A 27,583-nucleotide genomic window follows, 5' to 3' on the forward strand; every position below is an offset into this window, starting at 1 on the left:
GACAGACATCAGAAAGGTGCGGTTTATCTTCACTCTCCTTGCACGTACAATCTTATATTTTTAACGACCCTGTCATAAATAAAAACCATACTTTGTTCTTAGTTTCTGTAACGTCAGCGGTTTGGCTTCTCACAGGTTCAGTGTCCTATTCCATTTCCTATATTTTTCTGTAAGTCCAAGCAACTAACTACACAATTAAAATGTTTTCTCCCTGTGGAAGTACATTTGAAATCTCTGAAAGTGAGTCTAAATATTTCCTCACTTTCCTCACAGTTATACATTAAATCTTTCATAAGAACTTGGTAAGGCAGACTTCTTGCTGTTAATCAAGTTACAAGACTGTGCTACAGTTTGGGTAAATGACATGCCACTGGTAAAGGGACCTGCTTAAGTCTACTGATGCACAGTGTGTGATTCATAATTTTGTTGAGTAATTTTCAATTATTTAATGCTGTAATCCATAATCTAGAAACAAATTTCATCAAAATATAAAATGTTCAATTTCTGTATGAGAAAATTCGTTGCATAGAATCATGTTGACATTTCTGCAAATATGGCTGTGTGTCCTCTCAATGTTCACCATTGAGTTCCATGGAATCAAACCAATAAGTATATACTATATGCTCAATGGAAGGAAAGTTTGAAAGGAAAGTATATTTGTTTCACTTCTAGTACAAGTCCTACAATAACGTAGCCCCTTTAGACCATTGCAATGCTTGATGATTATTTCCCTGTTTGTGTAATCAACTCTTGGTAACATTCTCTTAGGATGATTGAGTTTAGTATAAAGAGCTCCTTCAGTTTTCCATATTTTTAACTGAGAAAAACTATACAGAGGGGTTACTATTACATGAGAAAGGTAATGAGTACATTTCTTATCAAGCATTGTTTCTTTCTCCTTTGTTTCACATTATCATCCCTTCTCATATCCCCTCCTTCCACTTCCCCACCCAAAACAACAACCCCACACCACGGAGGCCAAAGTTGTAATGTTTGTTTTCTGATATAACATCTTGTATGACAATCTCATTTTTGCAATGGGCCCACCTGTATCACTATGTAAACAGTTTGTTTCATCCATAAATCTCCCTTTAAATAATGATGACACTTTTATCTGTCATGGTCACTCATTGAATATTTTGCTCAATAATTTCATCCTTACTAGTGCAAATCTTTAAATCCTATCATCCTATTACTTGAAGTCTGGCAATTCTAACCAAAGTGAACAAAACATGTCTTAAAGAGGCATTTTTAAATTTTCTTCTTGAAGCTTTACAACTATTTCTAATTATTTTTGAGTCACTGTTTCATGGTACTAGTTTAGTTTCTTCAATACACCTGTTTATATCTTGCTCAGCAAAGTGCCTGAACTCAGACATCATCTAGCACCTAAACTGAATATCTGTATCATACATAGCAATTATGTTTGGATATACCTTAGCCCCAAAATTTAGGAACACAATGAAATACTTTCACAAGTGGCAACTGAAATGCAACTTTCATCTGGATCTCATGTTCCTGGGTAAGAAGAAAATAAACAAACTATATAAAATGACTAAAAAGTGTACTGTTCTCAATAAAATTCTTTCTTCCTAACAATCAATACTTTTTGGATTGAACACTGATTCTCTAATTAAAGAAAAACAATCTATATGAGGTGATGATCACTATCATCATTTTAAACATTTTAAACTATTTTAAACGTTTTAAACATTTAAAACTCTTTACACTTTTTAAATTTACTCATCAACTCAATAGGAATATCCAAGTAAACACGGAAATATTTTTCTGGATTTCTCTGATCAATTCTTTTATCGTATTAGAATCAATGAAATATTGTTCATATATTTTTGAAAAAAAATTACTCTATTTTAAATAAATGTCTATGTTTGCTATATAAAAGATAAAAGAATTGTATGGAATGAAAAATATTTACATGAACATGATCACCTTACAGAAGTATACTATTTTGAATTTTGTAACGTGAGGAAAATATTCTAAGTGGAACTCTTATCATAGAAACAATTGAAGGAACCCCCTGGAGAGTTGTTTAGGGAGACAATGTCTGAGGATTACTCTTCATTTTCTCATTGGGAAATTATCAACTTTTCATGGATTAATAAGTTGAACAGAGCACATAATTATTTGAGTATATTTGTCATTGTCATTTTCTAATTTCATGTACCTTTAGATCTACCCATAAATATTCAGGTTATTTATTTCCAAACCAGAGAAATACATTTGACATTATTTTATTTTAAAAAAACAAAACATATAAATAGAACTTAATTGAATTCTTTTGTCAAAATGCCTCGATTTGAACATTTAACCCATGATTTTAACCTGATTTTCATTGACTCCTGACATACGTGGTCCTCCTGCTGTGCATGGGTTACCCATGCTATTTTTTTTTAATTTAATTTTATTTTATTTGTGAACATACTGTACAGAGGGGTTACAATTACACGGGCAGGATAATGCATACATTTCTTACCAAGCATTGCAGCCTCCTCCTTTGTTTACCCTTCACCTCCCTTCCCACCCTCCTCCTTCCCCCCGACCAAATCCTATCCCCCCTCCCCACCCTCACTCCGACATTGTAAAGCTGGTTTTGACATGACATTTTGTACTTCTCATTGTTGCAACAGGTCCACCTGAATCCTTAAACGACTTGTTTGCCCCGTCTCCTCCACATGTTATACTGACATCAAATATAGTGAAAGCGGGGGTTACACTGTGGGGGAGTGACATACAAAGCAACAAAGAAATAATCTTATGAATTCGTTAGAAACACATGCATGAAAGAAACAAATACATTAAAATACATATTTCAGGGTTTGTTTTCCTAACATCACATTATCTGACTTTTTCTGCTTGACTCATACCTATACTAGATATTGCAAATAAGGGAAACCATTGGACCTATGTTTCTTTGGGCCTGGCTTACTTCACTTAATATAATTTTTTCCAAGCCTTTCCATTTCCTAACAAATGGGGAAATGTCATTCTTTCTGATGGAGGCATAGAATTCCATTGTGTATATATACCACATTTTCTTGATCCATTCATCTACTGAGGGGCATCTGAGTTGGTTCCATATCTTAGCTATGGTAAATAATGCTGCAATAAACATAGTTGTGCTGGTAGCTTTAGTGTGGTCTTGTTTGTAAACATTTGGGTAAATGCCCAATAGTGGGATTGCTGGGTCATAGGGGAGTTCTATGTGAAGTCTTTTGAGGAACCTCCATACTGCTTTCCAAAGTGGTTGAACAAGTTTACATTCCCACCAACAATGAAGTAAGGTTCCTTTCTGTCCACATCCCTTCCAGCATCTGTTGTTGTTAGAGTTCTTGATTTTTGCTGTTCTAACTGGAGTGAGGTGATATCTCAATGTTGTTTTGATTTGCATTTCTTTTATGGCTAGGGATGTTGAACATTTTTTCATGTGTCTATTGGCCATCCTTCTTTCTTCTTCAGAGAAGCTTCTCTTTAAGTCTTTCGCCCACTTACTTATTGGGCAGTTGTTTCTTTGAGGATTTGTTGTTGGGGGGTTTAATTTTTTGAGTTCCAAGTGTATTTTAGATATGAGACCCTTGTCCGTTGTATGGCTAATAAAGATCTTCTCCCAATCCGTGGGCTTTCTATTGATCTTGCTAGCTATGTCATTTGCCCTGCAGAAGCTCTGCAACCTTATGCAATCCCATTTGTCCAACCTTTCTTTGATTTGTTGTGTTTCCGGGTCTCTATTCAGAAAATTTCGGCCTGAGACAAGGAGACCCAGGGTTTCTCCTATTCCATCCTGTAATGTTTTCAGAGTGTCTGCTTTGAGTTCAAGGTCTTTGATACATTTGGAGTTGATTCTGGTGCAGGGTGATATATAAGGATCTAGCTTAAATTTTCTACATGTAGTTAACCAATTTTGCCAGCACCATTTACTGAAGAGGTTGTCTTTCTTCCATTCTATTGTTTTAGCTCCCTTATCGAAGATTAGATGGCTATAGGTCTGTAGGTTCATTTCTGGGTTTTCAATTCTATTCCATTGTTCCTGAGGTCTGTTCTTATGCCAATACCAAGCTGTTTTGATTACTATGGCTTTATAGTAGAGTTTGAAATTTGGTATTGATATTCCTCCAGCAGTGTTCTTTCCGTTGAGGAGCGTTTTTGCTATTCAGGGTCTTTTATTGTTCCATATGAATTTTTGGATTGACTCTTCTATTTCCTTGAAGAATGAGGGTGGAATTTTGATAGGTATTGCGTTGAATTTGTAGATAGCCTTGGGAAGTATTGCCATTTTCACGATGTTAATCTTTCCAATCCAGGAGCATGGGAGGTTTTGCCATTTTTTAAGTTCTGTGTTGATTTCCTTTTTCAAGATTTTAAAGTTTTCATCATAGAGGTCCTTCACTTCTTTAGTTAAGTTAATTGCTAGGTATTTTATTTTTTGTGGGGCTATTACAAATGGAGTTGCTTTCCTAATTTCAGCCACACTTTTCTCATTGTTGGCATACAGAAAAGCCATTGATTTTTGTGGGTTAATTTTATAACCTGCTACTTTGCCAAAGTTTTGAATCAGCTTGAGTAATTTGGTAGTGGAGTCTATGGGATTCTTTAAATATAAGATCATGTCATCTGCAAAGAGGGAGAGTTTTATTTCTTCTTTCCCTAATGAATCTCCTTTATGTCTGCATCTTGACTTATTGCTGTAGCTAGGCATTCTAATACTAGATTGAAGAGAAGTGGAGAGAGTGGGCATCCTTGTCTTGTTCCTGACTTAAAGGGAAATGGCTTTAGTTTTTCACCATTGAGTATAATGCTGGCTGTAGGTTTGTCATATACAGCCTTTATTGTATTGAGGAATGTTCCATGGATTCCTAATTTTTCCAAAACCTTCATCAAAGAGGGGTGTTGGATCTTGTCGAATGCTTTTTCTGCGTCTATTGAGATAACCATGTGGTTCTTATTCTTGCTCCTGTTGATATGATGAATAATATTAATTGATTTGCGTATATTGAACCAGCTTTGCATCCCTGAAATGAATCCTGTTTGATCGTGGTTTATGATTTTTTGGATGAATTGTTGAAGTCGGTTGGCCAAAATTTTGTTGAGAAGTTTTGCATCAATGTTCATCAAAGAAATGGGTCTATAGTTCTCTTTCTTTGATGGGTCCCTGCCTGGTTTTGGGATGAGGGTTATGATGTCTTCATAGAATGTCTTCGGTAGTGAGCTTTCTCTTTAAATTTCATTGAAGAGTTGGAGGAGAATTGGTGTGAGCTCTGCTTTGAAGGCCTTGTAAAATTCCCCTGTAAAACCATCTGGTCCTGGACTTTTCTTAGCTGGGAGGCCTCTTATTGCTCTTTCTATTTCAATGCTTGATATAGGCCTGTAAAGATAGTTTAACTCATCTTGGTTTAGTTTTGCCAGGAAGGGGTCCATTTTTGTCAGGTTCTCAAACTTATTAGCATAAAGTTTGAGAAGTATTCCCTTATAATGTTCTGAATCTTGGTTGTTTCCGTGGTGATGTTTCCATTCTCATCTCTGAGTTTATTTATTTGGGTGTGTTCTCTTCTTTTTCTGATAAGATTTGCTAAGGGTCTGGCAATTTTGTTAAGTTTTTTGAAGAACCAACTCTTTGTTTTGTTGATTCTTTCTATAGTTTTTTTGGATTCTAATTCATTTAATTCTGATTTAATTTTGATTATTTCTTTCTGTCTACTGGATTGGGGTTTATCTTGCTGGTTTTTTTCAAGGAGGTTTACATGTGTCATTAAATTGTTAGTTTCAGATCTCTCCAATTTGTTGATGTAGGAGCTCAGAGCTATAAACTTGCCTCTGAGTACTGCCTTTGCTGTGTCCCAGAGGAGCTGGTATTTTGTGTGTTCATTTTTGTTGAATAGCATGAACATTTGAATTTCCTTTCTAATCTCTTCCATGACCCACTCATGATTCAGCAGTGTTTTGTTCAGCCTCCATGTGATACCGGACATTCTTTGGTGGCGTTGGGTGTTGAGTTCTAATTTTATTCCCTTGTGGTCAGAGAGAATGCACGGTATAACTTCAATGTTTCTTAATTTAGACAAGTTTGCTTTGTGGCCTAAAATGTGGTCTATTTTAGAAAAGGTTCCATGTGCTGCTGAGGAAAACGTGTATTCTGATGCTGCAGGGTGAAATGTTCGGTAGATGTCTGTTAAGTCTAGTTGATCTATGCAGCTGTTTAGATCTGCGGTTTCTCTGTTGAGTTTTTGCCGAGTTGATCTATCTAGTGGGGAGAGTGGTGTGTTAAAATCCCCCACAATTAATGTCTTTGGATCTATATGGGATTTGAGGGAAAGTAGTGTTTCTTTGATAAATTTGGGTGCTCCATTGTTTGGCGAATAGATATTTAGAATTGTAATATCCTCCTGAAGGAGAGATCCTTTAATTAGTATGTAGCGACCTTCTTTATCTCTTCTCACGAATTTTAATTTGAAGTCTATTTTACCTGATATTAGGATTGCAACTCCCGCCTGTTTATGGGGTCCGTTTGCTTGGTAGATTTTGTTCCAGCCTTTAACATTGAAAATGTGTTTGTTTTTACGGGCAACATGTGACTCCTGCAGGCAGCAGATAGAAGGGTCTTGTTTTTTAATCCAACTAGGCAGTCTATGTCGCTTAATTGGAGAGTTCAGTCAGTTAACATTAAGAGATAGGACTGAGAGGTATTTGGGAGTTCCTGCCATGTTATCTACCTTCTTGGGGGCTGCGAAAACTGGGTTCTTCCTGTGGTTCTTGGATTCTCAGTTTGGGTGCAGTTTCTTGGCCTTTATTGCGGTCTTGTTGGTTTTCTATGTGTAGGACATCTTTAAGAATCTTTTGTAGGGCTGGTTTGGTGGAGATGTATTGTTTCAATTTTTCTTTGCTATGGAAGGTTTTTATTTGGCCTTCAGTTATGAAGGAGAGTTTAGCTGGGTACAGTATTCTTGGTTGATAGTTGTTTGTTTTTAGGGCATGGCATACATCATTCCAGGCTCTTCTTGCTTTGATTGTCTCTGCTGAGAAATCTGAGGTGATTCTAATTGGTTTCCCTTTATAGGTGATTACCCTTTTCTCCTTGACAGCTTTAAGGATCTTTTCCTTGTTCTGAGTTGATCCTGTGTGGATTATAATGTGGCAGTGGGATGTCCTATTCTGGTCTGGTCTATTTGGGGTTCTAAAGGCTTCTTGTATCTCGACAGGCCTATCTTTTTGCATGTTTGGGAAGTTCTCTGCTAGGATCCTGTTAAACAAATTTCCTAGACCATTAACTTCTGTTTCTAGGTGCTCCTCTACACACATTATCGATTAGGCCTTCTGATGGTGTCTTCCAGGTGTTGGATAGATCTATCATATTTCTTGGACTTGTCTTGGATGGTTGTATGTACTTTCTCTATAATATCTAGGCTGTCTTCAATCCCTGAGATTCGATCTTCTGCATGGTCTAACCTGCTGTCAAGACTCTCTACTTTGTTTTTTATCTCTTTTCCTTCTAGTTGGTCAGCTTTGATGGCTTCAAGTTCTTTGTTGAAGCTCTGTTTTAGGTCCTGTATGAATTTCTTTACTTCCTTAATTTGGTGTTCAGTGTTTGTCCTCAAATCACTTAGTTGATTGGTTATGGTTTCTTTGGGCTCCCATTCCTTCTGTTGGGTTCCATTCAGCATTCCCTTTGTGGTCTCCCTGACTTCCTTCAACTCTTTGTTAATGGATTCCATGAATGCCTTTAGTGATCTTTGTGTTCTCTACCTGGTCTCTCAATTCCTGTATTACTCTTTGATTAGCTTCCTCCCGTTCGTGGGATTCCTGCAGATCTCTTTGAGTGTTCTCAGCCTGCTCAGCCATTCCTCCCTTTCTCTTTGAGTATTCTCAAGTTGTTCACGCAACTCCTGTATCAGTTTTTGAGTAGCTTCCTCATGCTTATGATATTCCTTTTGGGATGCCTCTTCTCTCTCCCTATAACGCTCATACAGAGTCCTTTGTACTTTGTCAAACTTCTCATTTATCATGTTTGCCAGCAGTGTTTGTAGAGCTATTTGGGAACACTCCTCTGGATTATTCATTATCTGTTCTAACCCCTGATTATCAAGATTGGAAATTGAGAAACCCGAATTTGCCATTTTTCTTGTGTTTTTCCGGCTTACTCTGCCCATTTGAGATGAAGATAGCACCAGTTTTGTGCTAGAACACTATCTTAAGGCAACCATCAACCAAAGTTTGCATTTGTACAGTCAATAGTCTACAGATACAATCTAGTTCAACAGATACATCTATTCGACATCAAACAACTATATGTTAAAGGACTTGGAACCGCAGAGAAGAATTTGGAAAACCAGAAATTATTAGGGTTAGGGAGAGATGTGGGTAAAAAATAGGAATAGATTGGTGTGGGGAGGCACAGGGAGAGTTAACTATGTCCTAATCTCAATGCAGGAAATAGGTTGGGTAGGATGCAAGTAGAGAGAGAGAGAAAAAGAAGAAAGGGAAAGGAGAATGAAAAGAGACCAGAAAAAAATGGAAACGTAAAAATTAATGTTATTATAGAGATTAAAAGACCATCTATTTAGAGAGGAATGTGAATATGTTGAGAAAAAGGGAGGGACATAGAGGAGATGTGAAAAACTTTAAAAACATGCTTAAAATATTATATAGGTATAAAGAGGTAGTACTGCTATTAATGAATTTAAGTCTCAGAGGTTTTGAATTGAGTAATAAGTTTGTGGATTAAGTGTGTACACAATGCGGGATAGGGTCTACTAGTTAACTATGGGTTTATCTGAGGATGTGCAGGACAGGAGTTAAGTCACATAAAGAAGAACAAAAGAGGAAAAGGTGGAAAGGATAGGAAAGTGAGAAGAAAAGATCAGAAGTTCAGTAGAGCTAGACAAAAAACAAAAAGATAATTAAGAATGAAAGAAAAAGAAAGAAGACAAGAAAAGAAAGGAAAACACACATTCACGTTATTCCAAAAATAAAATTTATGAGAAAAAAAAAAGTTACTGGAAAACAATTATATTTTCAGAAGAGGCAAAAATGAAAGATTAATAAAACTTTTAGAAAAGGAAAAAAATGTTTTTATATATATAAGGTAACAAAAAACGAGAAAAAAAAGCAAAACAAAAAAAGAAAAGAAGAAGAAAAAAAAAAGTTCTTTAATTTTTTTGCGGGGGGGAGGGGTGGGAAGAGTCCTGTATCTCCCGTTTGTCTGTAACCAGAGTCTGGTTGGAATCTCTGGTCAGGTTGAGGTCCTGTGGCTTGATTGGTTTCTTAAGTCAGTTTGTTGGAACAGGCAGAAAAATGCTCTGCTTTACCCAAGATTTTGAGATGCCCCTCCCAGATTAGTTTACTGGGAGGGTGATCTGCCTTGAGAATCACACAAGAGGGGGATGCAGTGATGGGGCTAGGTTCTGGGTAGAGTTGAGGCCTTTCAACAAACAGTAGCTTTTCCCTGGGGGTATTTTGTGAAAAAAAACTCACAGCACCCAGCCTGGAGCCATTCTCAGGGTTTCTGTATTTCAATTGATTGTGGTGGCTGCTAGAGGGAGGGGCAGCCTCTGGCTCTGGGTACCCGGTGAGGAGAGCCACTCCAATGGCTGGCGCTTGAGCTGGGTGACTTTTACCTGGATGGAACTGAGTCTGTGAGGTTACTTGGCCGTTAAGTTCTTGTGACCTGCTAAATGACTCGTTTTATTCCAAGGCCTGAGCTGGAGCTAGCCGCTCCTCTGAGCTTTGTCGGTATCCAAGATGGAGATCACCGGTGCTGGGGGTGGAGGGGTGTCCTTCCCTCCTCTGCTGCCTGAAAAGGAGTGAGGAAGTCGGGCTTCTGCTCACGCCGAGTCTTGGATCCTGGGTCGTCTCTGGTCTGCAAAGTGCAGGATGAAGTTGTCCGCTCCTTGTTGGTTCTTGCTGGTGTTGAGTAGAATCCGCTCATCTGCTTCGTCTGGCTCCTTCGTCCCGGACTGTGTCTCAGGTATGCCCCCGCGGCAGTGGTCGCTGCCGCGACCCTGGCGCCACAGCGGCAGCTGCTCAGATGTGTCTGCTTGGCTTCCCCCCTCTTGACTAACTCTCTGTCCTGTGATGGCACACTTGGTGTGATTCTCTGGCTTGGGACTGTTCACTGGAACTCTGAAACTGTTTTCTATGCAAGAGCTTGTTCAGATTCCAGCTTCTCCTCCGCCATCTTCCCGGAATTCCTTAGGTGTGAAATTTTGCACAAGAATACCAAAATAAAAATTGGTAAAGAAACAAAAAAGAAACTTTGGGGAAATTAACCCTTAAAACTGGACTTAGAACTCAGTTTTAATTGGAAACAAAACTCCTAATACACATGTGTAGTGATTCTGAACCACCAAAGAGAAGACATACAAATATTTCTTGTGTTCAAAACCATAACATGAATATCAGTAACTTTTGCATTTATGCTTGCTTGATACTATAGTATTCTAAACTGGTAGGAAGAGAAGCATTCTGATGCTGTTGCACATACCACGAATTTTTGAGAAAGAACGACGATAATAGACATGGGAAAGTGGAGATAGAATGGTACTATATGTTCATTATTGCATAACCTAGAAACATCCAAGAGAAAACCTACAGAAAGTGTTAGGAAGGTGGGCAAAATCGGTATATCTTGTGTATCTTCTAAAGTAAATCGGAGTCAGTAAAATACAGCTGGATACCTTATATAAGAAGGAAGAAAACAACCCCACTAGTTGGGTTTTTAAACAACAATTGTCACCTTTTAGAATGCCTCCCTTGATATAGGTCTCTCTTAAAGTGATAGGGCAAAGATTGCTCAATTTCAATTCCTGATGCCAGAACTCTCAGATCAACTTGTGCTTGTGTCAACTGAAACAGATAATAAGGGCACAAACTACCCAGCAGGTTTAATACCCTTTTACTATTCTTTTATAGAAGAAATTTCCTGAAAATTATCTTAGGATTAGAAGATATGCACCTTGGTGTAATTTTCTGTATTCTTCAAAATTCTCCAAATGGATATTATATCTTTCTTCTCACTATTGTTTGTTTATGTATCTATAACACTGTTTTACTTTCTTCTATTTTGTGTGTAGTAATAAAATCCGTGGTAAATGTACAGTACTATAGTAGTATGTCTCAGAGCAAGAAAAACAAAATAAGTTTTAACATAGTTTAGGGTCCAAAGGAATGAATGGTCATAAACATTCAGTAGAGACTCCTTTTATGAGAATTGTCAAATGACGGTATTAAAACATAATAGGGCCTAAAGTTTTATTTACTCTGGATGCTACTAGACGTCATGAAATTCTTTTAGTTCAAATATGTTTGGTTCAAAATAAATTGACGAAAGGGACACAAACGTTGTTTGACTGATTGTAGTATGAAATAATGAATTCGACAATGTAATAACAGCAATAAATTTGAATCCAAGCATCTATATTAATATTTCAAATTTTCCTTTCAGATATTCTCTATGCTTCATATGATGTGAGTGTCATCAGTGCCAATACATTGACATTTGAACACCCATAGTAATAAAAGAATAATTAACAAAGTGAAATTGTTTATTTAATATTAAGAAAACATGCCAGGACAAACAAATGGCAAGAAATATGAAGGAGAAAGAGAGTCAAGGAAAGCTATCATTCTATGTCTTTCAGAATGCAACAGGAATATGGGTATGATATTATGTTGCAAGAATGACATTTCAAAAATGCTTCTTCCTGAGAGAATTTTTTTGTTGGTTTTGGATATTAAACTGTATCCCTGCACTCACTGCAGGAGATCCCTTCACTACTTGAGGCACAGTTCAACTTTGGGTGTTATAGAAGGTTACGGGAATTGAGTCACATGTGTTTTCCTGCATTGGATGCCTTTGAACTGCAATCCTCTGACCTCATTCAGTAGAAAAGCTGGCACCTCGATTTCATGAGAAATTTAGAGTAATTGATGTGATAAATTTTCTTTCTTGAGAAAAGATAAATTACAATCTTCTACTAAAATCTAAAATCTTCTACATTGGGATTGAGGCTAAGCCATCTAAGAACTTTACATTTTGCAGATACTGATGTGCCATAAACACAATAAAAATATTCATACAAATTTTAGCAATTAGTTTACACAATAGTGCAATCATTAATATTTGTTTTCCCCAGAAGGTATTTCCTTGTTCATACAAGCCGGTATTATTTATCTTTCTTTCTGAAAACGCATTTTATTTTCAGACAGTATTGCACATGAATGAATAATACACTAAAAACATTCCTGTTGTAAGTTAGGCTGATGGTTTAAGCACATTTTATGAGTATTAATCTTTGGAAAAAATGTTGGAACTATGTAGTGAGGATGTAGGTTAGAAATGTGAATTCAGAAGAAGGTCAACATATATGGTGGTTTTGAAACCAGGTTGTATCTGACGATGTGCATATTTAGACAGCAGTAATCTTGGTAATGAATGATGTAAAACATTATGTGCATTCTTTGCAGAAATATTTGAATGTAAATACAATTCTTGTGATTGATTCAACACGAATATTTACTTGAACTCCTGGTGAAGAAAGTCTATGTGTGAATCTCAATATTTTCTATTCATATTGGATATAGTAGAGACTGTAAAAGTCTCAAGGAATCAATGTAGGAAGGAGCAAACTGTCACAAGGCATATTATAGTGAAAATTTCTGAAAATAGAGACTATTTCTGCCCTTTCATACAGTAATAAATGTAAATAAGGAAACAAATCCTTGCTTGTAAATTTCTCCATTTTCCAAAAGGGTTCATTGCAGGAAAATAGGAGCCTATGTATCATCAGTAGAGGAACTATCAATGACTATATTTTGTGAATATGTGCAATACTATTGTCCAGGCACAAAACTACCTCACAAGAAACTGAATGTCAGTATATTCATTGAGAATTATTTGCATGTCTCCATTTTAGAGGGAACATAATTTCTCTAACATAAATCAGTTCATAGATGTTTTCCTCAGAAAATGGTGATTGTTGAGGATCGAGTTTGGGATAATGTATCACATAGCTCCCTGTAATTCTGAGTCTAGTATTGGGAAGAAGGAAATGGTTCATTATTTCATTTTCCCTTTTGGTAAGGCTGTCTGACTTTTGGTAGAAATATTTTAATTTAAATTGAAATCTTTCATAAATGCTTGAATGTCAATTACTAGAAAACAAATTCAGTGAGATTTTACTATTTCTTCAGTAGAAATAATATCTAGTTATATACATAGTTATATTATTAGAATATATATCTAGTTACATTCATAGAATTTGCCTAATGATAATGACAATTAAAAATGATACACTATCATTAGGCAAATTCTATCAATAAAACCAGTCAAAGTCTACTCCTTCTGTAAAATGTGCTTAATTCTTTCAGACCTTATGTCTAAATTTATTTCTATTACTTGCACTTAAACAAGTTTTCAATAAAAGTATCATGTGTATTGTAGCCTCCTGGAACATATGGAAGGCAGAGAAAACCCTGCTGGCTTAACAGAAAGCATGCCAATGAGCATCAGTGTGTGTGCTGGCCAATACCAGGAAGAATTCTATGTAGAAACCAAATTTACTGAATTTTAATACAATTGAAATATATTGGAGTTCATTCATGCATAAGAAGAAGTGGGATAATGTCTTAGAATTTGATTCAATTGACAGAAGCACAAGATTTCCTTAGAGTACTAAAATAATGATTCTTACATGAACACTGTCAAATCCCAAGCACACATGATAGAACTTACAAACCTTCATCATTACTTTGGAGAAGCCCTCTGATGGGAATCCTTTGTATCTACTTCAGAGAGGTTTCCTGCTTTGCTTTGGTGTTTATGATTAACTTCCTGAGATATCCAGCAGTGCCACACATCCCTTTCTTTATCTGTACCAAGCTGTCCATGTTTTTTATTTTAATTAGAGATGTTTCCAGATCCTCCATTTAATGACAAATCATGGACTTTTATTTTTCTCTCCCATGTTGGTTAGTTTCAATTATCTATTTTTTTTTTTTTGGTCGGTCATGGGGCTTGAAGTATTTCCTTGGGCGCTGTCCTTGAGCTCCTCAGCTCAAGGCAAGCACTCTACCACTGGAACCGCAGTACCACATGTAGTATTCTAGTGCTTTATTGGAGATAAGTGTCTCACGGACTTTCCTGCCCAGGTTTGCCTTGAACCGTCATCCTCAATCTCAGACTCCTGAATAGCTAGGATTACAGGCATGAGCCACCAGTGTCTGTCCTTGTTTCAATTATCTTAAACCATTTTTTACATTTTTCTACCGATAGAAATACTGAAATGTTTCAGTTCCTCAGAATCATTAAACAGCTATTCAAGGGGCTGGGAAGGTGGCTCAGTGGTAGAGCGCTTGCCTTGCATGCACGAGGCCCTGGGTTCGATTCCTCAGCACCACATAAGCAAGAAGAAAAAAACCGGAAGTCCCGCTGTGGCTCAAGTGGTAGAGCACTAGCCTTGAGCTGAAGAACTGAGGGACAGCTCCCAGACCCAGAGTTCAGGCCTCAAAACACAAAAACACAGCTATTCAAAACAGACAAAATTATAGACCAAAAACATCCTGGCCTCATTATTATATCATCAAATAGTTTAATTTACGCTAGGTTGTTCCTATACATACTTATATTAGGATAGTGCACTCTTGGGTTTTCTAAGCCATTGGAGTTGAATCACTGGGTTTTCCTGCATTTTGGACTGCAATATAAATCTAGGATTAGAGTTGTAAGCCCCTGGCACCAATTGTCTACTTGTTAATGAAGATCCTTGCTAGTACGATATACAAAATGCTCAAAGTTTCCTTAGGGTATAACAAAAACTCTTTGGCATATTTTTAAATAAAATGACTTGGTGTTTATGAAAAATGATGATACAAAATCTACATAATATGTGACATATATGTTGTACCACCTTTTATATATCAGAAACGCTTCAATACACCTTTCCAAAACCTGGCATAATACCTTCCTCTTTTATTAAAATCTAACTGAATTTGTGTTGTTCTACATAAACCTGTCAATAGATTCTTGAGTTGCAAATTCTGTAATTGGAAGTTATAGTGCAGGAAATTTGCATGTAGTTTATGTTATTGGTGATTAAATAATGCAAAGGCATTCCTAAAGCCATACATTCACAAGGATTTTTTTATAGCTTTTATAGTTTATTGTATAGTATTTAGTAACATTAATATTTTTGTAAGTGAAATATATGGTATATAAATGAAGAAATTCATCTGGGAACTTGTTTTTCTCTTGCTGTTTTCATTTAATATTTGTGACTAATTGCTTTGTGAAATCCGAGAAAACATCAATGTTACTTTAAATTAATTTTTATCAAAAATGTGAACTAAAAGAAATATGTATAAAGATCCATGTTATCTACAAGGAAGGCTAAGGAACGTTTTTGGCAGAAGGTGTTTAATTTCTCTAAGAGTCTTGTTGTGAAACTGTCTCCTAATAAAAATATTGATTGGTAAGGAAACTAAACAAGGAAAGAATAATACATAAAGAATGACTTATTGTGGCTATATAAGCCATAGTAAGTTTACAGATGTGTGGGCAGGACAATTTACACAGAACCAGTAGTTGGTGTGTAGATAAAAATTGTGACATATCCGTTCACATTAGTGCTCTACTGAATACTCACACATTTCTATTATACTGAATTGGAGTACAACAATTCATACCAAAAAGAAATGTGACATTGTCTTCCGGGTTCAAGCCGGAAGTCAGCACTTGCGTTGTCATATGCGGAAGTATGGCTGAATTCCATCAGTTGGTAAACGGAAGTGAGATTGAGGAACTACATCACAATAGCGTTGGCCCCATGTAGAGAAGTCATTATAGAGAAGTAGCTGTTGCTGTGGAAAACCTACTAGTGGGACATCGTCTGACCTGGGGAGGAAGACATCCTGACTGGTTTGGTGAATCCAGTTAACTGAAGGAGACAGGTAACAGTCCCTAGATTTCTTTCCCGACTTCCACGACATAGACATGTAAATCATCTTTTTGTATGTGACTGAGACATTTCTCGCTGACATCCCAAATGTAGTTCTTATAGTATTCTCCAACTAGGCAGTATTATTTCATTGGTAAAATAATGAAAATTCTTTACTTCCTTAGACTTAAGAAAATACATATTTCCATTTTGGGGTATTTAAAATTTACTTTTATTACTGTCACTTTTATGTGAGTTAGTCATAGTGTAATGTCTTCTGGCTCTGCTTCATGGCCACTAGACACTGTACTACTAAAATTTACTACCTATTGAATGACAGCACCCATCTCAAACTTTGACTCTTACTAGTCTCAATTATTCCTTTGCTTTGTGATGCATATATTCTCTAAGAATCAGTTACCTGAATAATACTCCATACTGATCTTATAATCTGAATAGGAATCACGATATATCTATGAAAAAGGAAAATCCTCCTTCAGACAAGTGCCTATTTTCAATAGGTATTAGATGGTTGTAAAATGGAAATTGGAATTTGTTAATTCAGACACCAATAACTTAGAAAACCTTTTCCCCATTCGCTTAAAAGTTGTCATGATGCATTATCCTCTGTTTTTGTATGTTGAAGAAAAATGTATGAAAAATATGAAATTAATTTTGACTTCAAAGGTTATACATTTCTATAGCTTATTATAAGTGACCATAATTTGTGAAGTAAACAGTTATCAATGTACTTCAATACAAGTGTGTCTAGCAAAAATAAGTATTAGAGATGAATAGGTTCTACCCAGTTGTTTTTCATATCAACGGCAAAATCACAACATTTAAGACGTGATTTTGGAGTATTTAGTCTTGTTTTCTCTCAGAGAATTTTTTTTTTATCCGCAGGAATTGCTTATATCTGTCTGTCACAATGGAAAAAGGTAAACATGTTTAAGCATTTGTTTTGAAAATTATTTTAAATGGTCTAGTTCATGCTATATTTTTTTTCTTGTTTGGAATCATAGAAAGTATATTGACAGGACTGAGAGAATAGGATAATAGGATTCGTCATGATATGAATCTGAAACTTTAGACATTTTGATAATTATAACTTTGACTTTTGATGTTCTAGATTGAAAGGTGAAAAAGAATATAAATTATGGGCACATTCTAGATTGAAATGTAAGAAAGTAATTAAATCAAGGGCGCTCAATGGATGTTTGCTTTCAGAAGATAAAACATGCTAAGAGCTCCATTTGACTCAAATTAATATTTTTTCAACTAGAATAAATATTTTTCATAATAAAAATTAAGAACTAACTAATAGGAACTGAGAATACATCAGAAGTTAAATTCCAGAGTAATACTCTTTGTCATATTTTGAATCTATATGCCCCAAATTAGGATTCCTGAATTAAGGTCTAGTTAATAATGGAAGCAACATTGAAGACTTGTATGTTCCCCAATATATTGATTTTCCCGAGGTATTTGTTCTCTTTCAGAGGAATCTGTGGATCCTGAGAGGTTGTTGCAGTGTCCCTATGATAAAAATCACAAAATCAGATCATGCAGGTTCCCATACCATCTTGTGAAATGCAAAGAGGTAATGTTTCACTGGAACATGTTGATATTACATAATTTCTTTAGTTCATGGATAAATTTGAGTATTGTTTTTATAATAAATTGTAGGAAATATATATGAAAATGTGAGAGAATGTAGTCATAAATACCATAGTGAGATTTTTGTATTTCTTCTGAAATCTCTGCAGCATGTAATGGAAAGTAAGACAGTCCTAATCCAATTTATTTCTAGAGATATATTTCTAGATCTCTATTCAAAGCAGGACAAAGGCATATGTTTTGTGTCGGTAATTATGTCTAACTCTGTGTGCCATATTTCTTTTTTTTTGTCTTTTTATTGTGAAAATAACATACAGAGAACTTTACATACCTCACAAATATTAGAGGTGGTTTCGTTTTCCTCCCCATTGCCTAATGTACAAAATGTAAATGAAGTTATTCTTATATTATTTTCTTAAAACAACCGCTGTATTTTATGGTCTAGAATTCAGTTTGAGTACTTGACTTTTCATGCCATGTTTATAAAGATAAAATGGGAGATGCATTGTGTCTATTTTCTATATTGAAGGTATTTATTACGAAATTGCTCTTATTTTCATCAAAAATTACACAATATTTGAAGGTTCAATGAACTGTGGGTAGGAAATTTATTTTTTTTCTTCATGTAGCACTGCTACAATAAGTTTCAGAGCTGTAGGAAATTCATAGTTTCTGCTATTTTGTTTGTAAAGAAGACACATGTGATGACCCTTCATTTTGGATATTTTCAAGTATGTTTTCAATCACCCTATCTATGCATTTGTAAGTTTTATATAAATAACCCATATTTGAGTAAACATAGGCCTAAATTGAACACTTATGTGCATTTCTAAAGTTCCATATAGAATTTGTGTGTGTCTTGGCCCTATTTCCTCATTAAAGAAATAATATCAACCTGAGAGTTTGATATCACTATATCATTTTTTTAATGCCAGCACATGCAGGAGAGTCATAAACCTTCTTATCTCCCCTCTCAAATGAGAATAGAAGAAGTTCTATGAAAATTGTAGAAGTCTAGCCCTTTGCAAACGGATGCACTATTATTTTTTTTTTACCTTCCCCTCCCCAAATTAGATAAATATATACACAATGCAGTGCACTAGAATCAAATACAGTGAAAACAGGGGTTCTACCATGGGGAGGAACACATTTAAGGGAAAAAAATCAAATAGTTCATTAAAAATATGTTAAAAACAATAACAAGAAGGGGAAAATAACCACTTGTATACCTATCTTATTTGATTTATCATCTTTTTTAAATAAGTTTTTAGTGTGAAAATACTTTACAGAGTGGTTACAGTTACAGGAGTAAGATAATGAGTATTTTTCTTATCAAACATTGTTGCCTCCTCCGTTGAGTTTCCACTGCCATCCCTTCCCCTATCTCCAGAATTACATTTACCCCCCTCCCACCCTGCTTAAATGATAAAGTTCATTTTTGACATAGCATATTTTAAATAAATTTTTACTGTGAAAATATTGTATAGAAGGGTTACAATTAATGAGTGCATTTCTTATCCACAATTGTTTCCTCCTCCTTTATTTTTCTGCTACTATCCCCTTTCTCCCAACTCTTCAACTACATCCCCTCAGTCCCATCTCCACCTCTGCCGAAATTGAAAAGTTTGCATTTCAAAATAACATCCTGTACATCTGATTGTGGTAATGGGTCAACTTGTATAAACATTTTGTTATTTCTCTAACCCTACTGAAATCAAACCAACATTCAATACAGTGAAAACAGAGATTATACCATGGGGGAGGAACATACAAAACAACAAAAAAAAGCACATGGTCTCTTTTAAATAGGTTAGAAACCATACCAAGGAGGAAAATTAAAAACCTTTGTCCCTAACCTTGGGTCCATTTCGCTTAACATCATCTTATCTGATCTTTGCTGCTTATCGCAGATATATACTAATTATTGCAAATTGAGGAAACTATGGGACCTATGTTTATTTGGGCCTGGCTTACTTCACTTAATATTTTTTCCAACTCTTTCCATTTCCTAACAAATGGCGCAATGTACTTCTTTCTGACCTTGATTCCAACCTCACAACTATATTCTACCCCTGCCTTAACCCTCTCTTTAATTGCAGAGTTCATTTTTTATAAGCCTCTGTACATCACTTTTGAACATTTCTGCTTAACCTAAATGTACACTAGTTTTTTCCAAATAAGGGAAACAATGGATCTATATTTCTTTGAGCCTGGCTTACTTAAATTAATATAATTTTTCTGAGTCTTTCCATTTCCAATAAATTGAGCAATGTCATTCTTTCTGATAGAGGCATAGAATTCCATTTTGCATGTATTTACCACATTTACTTAATCCACTCATCTACTGGGGGGCTTCGGGGTTGGTTCTATACCTTAGCTATGACAAATAATGGTGATATTTTTAGTATGGTCTTGTATTCATTTGGGTAAATGAGCAAAAGAGGCATTGTTTGATCATAGAGAAGCTCAATGTGGAGTCTTTTGATGAACCTCCATACTGTTTGTGATACAGGTTGACCCATTGTAACAATGAAATATACAAGGCACTATGTTGAAAATGAACTTTACAACTTTAGCTGTGAGGGTGAGGGGTAGAGGAGAGGAGTTGGGGAGATGAGGAGGGAAGAGATCTTAGGGGGAAAAAAGAGGAGGGAGTAACAATACTCCATAGGAAATGTACTCATTACATTATTCATATAGCTCTAATCCCTCTTTACAGTATCTTTACAATAAAAAATATGTATTAAAAAAAGAATGTACTAGCACAGTACCAATACCATGGTGTCAAGCCTATGGTAGATATCCTGAACAAAGTAATCTAAAAAGTGAAAATTTGAAAATGTTTCTTCATATTTGAACTTTTGTTATACAGAATCATCCTGACATTGCTGCCAGATTGGCTACTTGTCCCTTTAATGCTCGTCACCTGGTTCCACGAGATCAACTCACTGAACATATTGCAACTTGTATGGACAAAACTTCCCTTGAAGATGATGTAGGTAAGCTTGATAATTAAAATACAATCCAAATCAGTGTAGGCCCTTTGCACCTGCATCCTATTGTGATGCTAGTTTTCTCTTTGTTTGTAGATAACATCATATGGAATGAGAAACAATCCAAGAGTTCTGAAAGTACATGGCAATGTGTGTCCTCTGAGGAAGACTGGGATAAAGGTAAAAGCTTGTTGAACTTCCTGCATTTTCCATTATTTACTCTCAACTTACTTTGTACTGTTGTATCATTTCTTCCCTTAGTAGTGAAATTAAAAATTCTTTGTTCAATTTTGAGAGTCTTGTATGCTAATATCAATAACATATATGAAAATATGCAGTCTTAACTGATTAAAAACCATGTCAAACATTTAAATGATATGTTGTTGCACATGGGTAAGAATTCATACATTTCAATCTTTATTATCCAGCTAAAAGTTTCTTGGGAGTCTCTTAGGGACAACAACCTTGTTGTTCTTCTTTATCAATGTATAATGTTAGAGCCAATCTATTCTAGCACCTCAGTCAAGTATGTAATTCTCCCTTTCGCAGAATCCTTGGAAGATCCTAGCCCAAGTTTTGTTTGGGGCACAATCAAATCATCTGGCAACAACAGGTAAAGAAAATGGTTTTCTTCTGATGTACTATTGTCTTTTAAAATTCAAAGTAAAGAAATAGGATAAATGAATAAAAAACTTGCTCTTCTCTATAACCATATATTTTGCTCACTACAAAGGAAGTTTTGGATTGCTCTCTGAACTGGTGAACCTGTGATAGGTGGCAAAATCAAATACAGTTTCACTAGGACTGATACAAAATGCAATCACCCAAATACTTCAAATCAGATTACCTTATCTGAATATTCTTCTCATTCTCTTATAATAAATTTAAATCAGGGAAGCCATAGATAACAGTATTATGTTGGGCCAATCTTTTTATAACCATTTTCATGTTTTCAGGATTCACCCATCACATCAATTATGATAGTGTAAATGGCAGTATCTTCAATTGGTAATTGTTAAAATTAAAGACTTATGGGTGGGTTACTATGTCTTCCTTCTGAAATTCATTAATGAATATTATAGGAATGGCTATCTGATTTAAATTTTCTCCATAAATTAGTATAATATATTTGAGGGATTCTTGAGATGATTTACAATTTTCACTTTACAAAGATACATATTAATAAACTGTATTTAGAGCTATTTTTAACAGCAATACATACATGGATTTCAATTTCACATTGCTGTTTAAAGTATAAATACACATTAGATATGGTATAGATTGGAAATTCAAAATTAGAGGTGTAACTACAAAAGTTATGCAATCTCAGGGAATATTTATGAGATTGTTTAAAGAATTTTAATTACTAGAATGAAGTTGTCCTTCTAGAGTCACAAAATAGGTTATATTCTTGATTTTATGGAATTTGAACACATCAAGTCTCTCTGACATGGTAAGATGGCAAATGGAGGAAAAAGTGAACAGTAATTGGGTTTTCTTGGAATTCTTCATAAGCATTTATTTAATTTGGAATCATGTCATTTGTCTTGCTTGCCAATATGAGACCTCTTCCTTTTTGTGAGACAATATATTCTAGATGTATTGATAATGTTAAGAATTTTCCTCTCTGATCAGTCTAGAAAAAAAAAAAGAACAACAATATCTGGGAAGGTGGCTCAGTGGTAGAGAGCTTGCCTTGCATGCATGAGGCCTGGTTTTGATTCCCCAGCACCACATAAGCAAAAGGGAAAAAAGCAAGAAGTGGTGCTGTGGCTCAAGTGGTAGAGTGCTAGCCTTAGGCGGAAGAGTTGAGAGACATCGTCCAGGCCCAGAATTCAGGCCCCATGACTGGACCTCCCGCCGAAAAGCTTATTCAACATAAGACCAAGGTGAATTTATATGAGCCTGACCTCACAGTCAGGCCTCATATATTCTTCCTGTGAAATGGTAGTAAGAATACTAGTTATTTGTATTCAAATATCTGTTGTATGTCAAACATATTACAATATTAGGTGAAGGGTGCATTGGCAGTTTATATAGTGAAAAAAGTGCTGAGTAGGAATAATAGTAATAGATAAATGCACCCTTGCATCTGGTGACAATTTGCTAATTCATAAAGATTATAGCAGAGACTAAAAATCTTGTTTACAAACTGAACACTTCAATTAGTATTTGATCAACCCAATACATTTATTCTTGGGGTTAAGGAGTTTCTCATCCTCTGTCATGCAGAGGAAAATGAAAATGTCGTGGAAAACTATTTTTGGGGTGGCAAACCATTCTTGAGGCAGGTGATAATGTTAATTCTAGCATCTCACATGTTTGACCCATAAGGATCTAATTATAGATTAATGAAGGATATTTTGCAGATTCATTTCTGGCAATTAATCCCCTCAAAATTGAATACAATGAATGTATTCTACTTAAGGAAAACTATGGTTACTCGTAGACAAGTAGTGTGCATAAATGTTGGGAACATACAAGCTCAAAAATCATCAGCACACTCTGGATAACAGAGAATAAAAGCCTGGTACAGGTTGCTTAGGGACCTGTAGGAGGCTGAGATCTGAGGATCAGATCTCAGGAATATTTGTCACACTCACATCACCAATTAACCACCTCAAAACTGGAAGAATCTCTGTACCTCAAGTGGTAGAACAGTAGAGCTCTAAGGAGCTCAGGGACCTTGCCCAAGCCTAAAGTTCAAGACCAATGACTAGCAAGAACAATAACCAAAGATAGGAATGTAATGCAATATTCATCAACAATGCCCCATACTCACTGGTATTTCCAAAAACTCTGAATTTTTTCCTTTGGAGCAAGTTAGATTTTATTCATTCCCTATGTATAATATCATTTATTTACACTCTGAATTTCAGAGAGTAAAGTTTGATGAGACAGTGGTATTTACTTACTTCATTGGTTCGTAGAACACTTAAAATGTTCTACTGGGATTACTAATTCTGTTCCCTTATGCTCATATGTCTTGCTTGTGGAATCATAATTTTTCTAGAATCTAAAATGTAGATAATACTAAAGAACCTGTAAATTCTTGAATCTGTGAGTGTAGAACACCATGCTACTTGTTGATGTAGGTCTTCAAGATTTATCCAACCCTAGCTTTGCTATTATATATATGTGTGTGTGTAGGTTTGTGTGTAGGTGTGTGTGTATGTCTGTGTGTGTGTGTGTGTGTGTGTGAGCTGTGTTTGTGATCAGATATGTCTGTTACCTGTCCATTTATGGGTGGAAATTTTGTGATGTGTGTGTACAAAATGAAATGGTGTACATTTTTTCCTACTCTGTTTCAATACCCATAAGTAGATGTTTCACACATTATTATGTTTTCTTGGAATTGAAAAGTGAGGGTATATTTTCTGCCTTCAGTTTTTGATTTTACTTAAATACAGGTTATCATGGATTTTTTCATGTGTCTTTTTTGTCAATGAGTATTGAATCTTTGCTTGGTCCATTGATATTAAAGCTTCTTATCCTGGGCTTGATCCAAGTGATATTTTCCAAATATTGGTATGTCTCTGGCATATAATTCTCATAACCATACATATTTGAGAAAGCAGTGTTAATGTAGGAATGTTACCCTAAGTTAATGGAAATTTTCTATGTTCATTTCAAAGTCCAATATTTCTGAGAGTCCAATATTACTGAGCGGTGACATGCATATGTGTCTTAAAGGTTAACTATTTTTCTGAACTGCTGAATATATTTAGCTGATACAACATCACAATGTACTTATGACTTCACAATAGAATTTGTTTTGTACACAAATAAGAATGGAAAAGCCGTTCATATGTTTGAATCATGGAATATTTATTGTAATTGTACTGAAGGTATTTGCATAGTATCCCTTCATATTTTACTTGCGTCCATAAAGCATGTATCCATTGGTAGGATATATCACATAAAACAATCACTCCTTGTGATTTCTTTTTATGCATCCGTTCACAAATATTGAAATGGAGTGTTGGCTTAAGTTCATTGGAATAACATTATATAGGAAAACCACTCTGGATTTTCTTTTCTGTACAACCACGTGAAGTATTTCTTCCTATTTTCTTGGATGCATGATACATCCATGAATATATTGCAAAGGACCTAGTCAGAAACTGTGTCAAGGCCTGGCTGAGCCTGAATGGGTGATATTAGCGTAAATTTTGAAGAATTGTAAAATAATCGCTGAATTAATAGATTGAGTAGGTTCACATTTCAAATGTTCAATGAAGTTTGAATGTGTTGATGCAGAGAGTGTCCAAGTGTCATTATTTGTTAGGTTTGTATACAACGATCAAATTTAATTGGGAAGAGAAGTGGAAGTAAGCCTGAAATTTTTTAGAAATAACTGATGATGTGCTCTCATTAGTTTTTGAATATCTCTCAAACTGCTAGTTTAGTTCTTGTTCATATGCAGAATACAGAAATAAATATTCTAGTGTTTTCCATAGAAAGTAAATAATACTTTTTGTATTTCTTTGCAGGAATCATTCTATGAACAAGCCATGAGATCAAATTATTTCTCATTGTTTCATCTACATCTTACATTCATTAATATATTGTTGATGCTCACTCAACCAAGTGAATTCGTTTTAATTTCTACTACCTTTTCAAACCCTATTCACATTTACCTTGAATTCAGAAGCAAAGCCGGGTGTTTATGTCCTCATTGGAAATCACCATGTCACTATCCACATAGACCTGGCAAGGTTGGAATATAGAAACTTCAATAATCAATTCAAAAATCTACATTTGTTTCCCAATAGAGAACAAATCATACTTCATTATTAATTCTCCTTCAGTTTGCCTGTGAATATCATCTTCCATTTCATACATTGATATTATTTCAGAGCCCAATAAATACATAACAAAACTGTAATGATATTAGACCTCTTATACAAATCTTACACCAATTATATATTCCAATACAGAAAAGCCATTAAAATTTCACAGGGATTTTCCAACCAAATTCTGAAGTATATTTCTTACTATACAAGCTTCTCATCCATCTCAATGATGTCCATGTACAATCTCATCTAAACAAGATTCTAGGAGTTCTTTCCCAAACATGTGGCAGAAAAAACCAGGTTAATGTATGTATACACAAAATAACATGAAAATCTTATTCTGTTGAGGGGGCAAATTGCTATTTGTGAGGACAGCATGATTGTGTGCTAAAAATGCGATATTTTTAGGGCAAGAGGATTCTAAAATGTTCCAAGAAAGAGTGGACTGGTATCTCTAGAGTATCAAAAGCACTTTTTTGTAACCATCTTCAGTGACTATCTTCATATTCAATTTGTGTGTAATTTGCCCCACTTATATATATCCCCACATATTTATAGTTGATTTGGCACTGTAGCCCAAAACATTCCTGATGCAAAAGGGAACAATTTTTGAAGCATATTTTAGGAAGATCCACTTTTTGAAAATTGTTGGTAGGACTCCTATGCTATAAATAGAGTTGAATCTTTTGCATACAGATGAGGAAGTTAAAGAGGTGAGAATGTGGCTCATATTTATTATTGGTGTTGAAATGGGAGACTTTTTGATTATGGGCTTTTTTCTGCACCTAGTGTATAATTGCAAATATTTCTTAGTTTCTTTCAGAAATTGTGAGCAGGAATGAATTCATCATTAATTTGTGAAGGATAGCTTGGAACTTTTAGACTCAGGGAAACCTGAGCCTTTTCCAGTAGGGATATGAAGAGAACAGATTTATCAACACATGTCTGTGTATAGACTGAAAACCAATCTACATACAAATCCATGTGTAAACTTATGAAATTTAAAATAAATGTATGTATCAATACTCTTCTTTTTCATTAAACTTACGGTCAGTGTTATGTACAGAGTTATTATAAGTATGTATGTGACACAGTGAATAGTTTTCTTATTACATGTTACCTTATCCCCCATTTTTCTTACACTTTATTCTGCTTCAAAACTCCTGCTGCCCCTGTTGTAAATGCCATTTCCAACATATTGTCTTGTGAGGAATTTCATGGCACTGGTTCACTCATTGTCCTCTATCTCAAATGTTTTTGATTCCTCTTCTTTGCCCAATTCAGATTAAAGTTTACAGACCACAAGCTATGAAATCAAATATAGTGACAAGAATGAAGAAACACAATGAAAAATAAAGGAAAAATAGCAAGAAAAAAGAAAGTTTTTCATAGTTTTTTTTTTTTTTTAAAGAAAGTCACCAACCATTATAAACCTCATGTTTCTTGAAGTTGATTTTTTTTACCCTAATCTTTTTTTCATACATACATAGCAATTAAGCTCTTGCAATCCTCTTTGGCTGAAACTGGACATATACCAATTAAGACAAAATAATAAAAAAGAACGTAGGGCGCCAATATTTTAAATGCCACTTCTAAAGAAAACATTATGACTCTTCATTAGGTAAGTTTAAATAGAAGCATGGTAAACGCAGTAAAATGGAAAAGCAATATTCAATAAATAGTGTTGTAATACTCATTAACTTCCTATAGATGCTTAAAGTTAGATTATACATCACCGTGTGAAACCAATTTCCTAATGAATCAGACCTTGAGGTTAAACAAAATACTCAGAATGGAAGAAATAGAGAAATACTAGGTCTCATAGAACATTTTGAAACTTTTTCATTAGAGATGCACAAATACATCAAGTCAAAGAAACGTTGGACCAACTATATTGCTTGAACCTGCACAGGTTCTTTATAGCAAAGGACATAACTAAATAGGTAAATAAACAGCCAAAAGACTGGGAGAAGTTCTTCTCTAGCCAAGAAAGACGAAGAGTCTTAGAGCTGAAATATAAGCAAAATTCAACAAGTCAAATACCCCCCTAAAAGAAAAACCTGAACAATAACCCCACTCTATGAAAAGAAGTCTAAATATTTAAAGAGAGACTTCACTGAGGGCAAATTGAGAATAGCCAAAGGACATATGAAGAAATGCTCAATGTCTCTAACAATGAAATGAAGCCGAATAAAGTCACTACTTACATTCCACTACATTCCATTAGAATGAC

At 35.1% G+C, this 27,583-nt stretch overlaps 1 protein-coding gene across 1 annotated transcript; it reads left to right on the forward strand.

Annotated features, from left to right (window-relative positions):
- The first annotated feature begins 15,761 nt into the window (after positions 1-15,761).
- LOC122128001 (gametocyte-specific factor 1-like) lies at positions 15,762-21,566 on the forward strand. The gene is made up of 5 exons (XM_042702305.1): positions 15,762-15,792; positions 17,444-17,544; positions 20,434-20,560; positions 21,104-21,139; positions 21,511-21,566. Exons 1-5 carry the CDS (start codon positions 15,762-15,764, stop codon positions 21,564-21,566), a joined length of 351 nt encoding a protein of 116 aa, XP_042558239.1.
- Positions 21,567-27,583: the final 6,017 nt, after the last annotated feature.

The sequence above is a fragment of the Dipodomys spectabilis genome, unplaced genomic scaffold, assembly GCF_019054845.1.
Source record: "Dipodomys spectabilis isolate Male_0828 unplaced genomic scaffold, ASM1905484v1 ptg000319l, whole genome shotgun sequence".
NCBI classification, from domain to species: Eukaryota; Metazoa; Chordata; class Mammalia; order Rodentia; family Heteromyidae; genus Dipodomys; species Dipodomys spectabilis.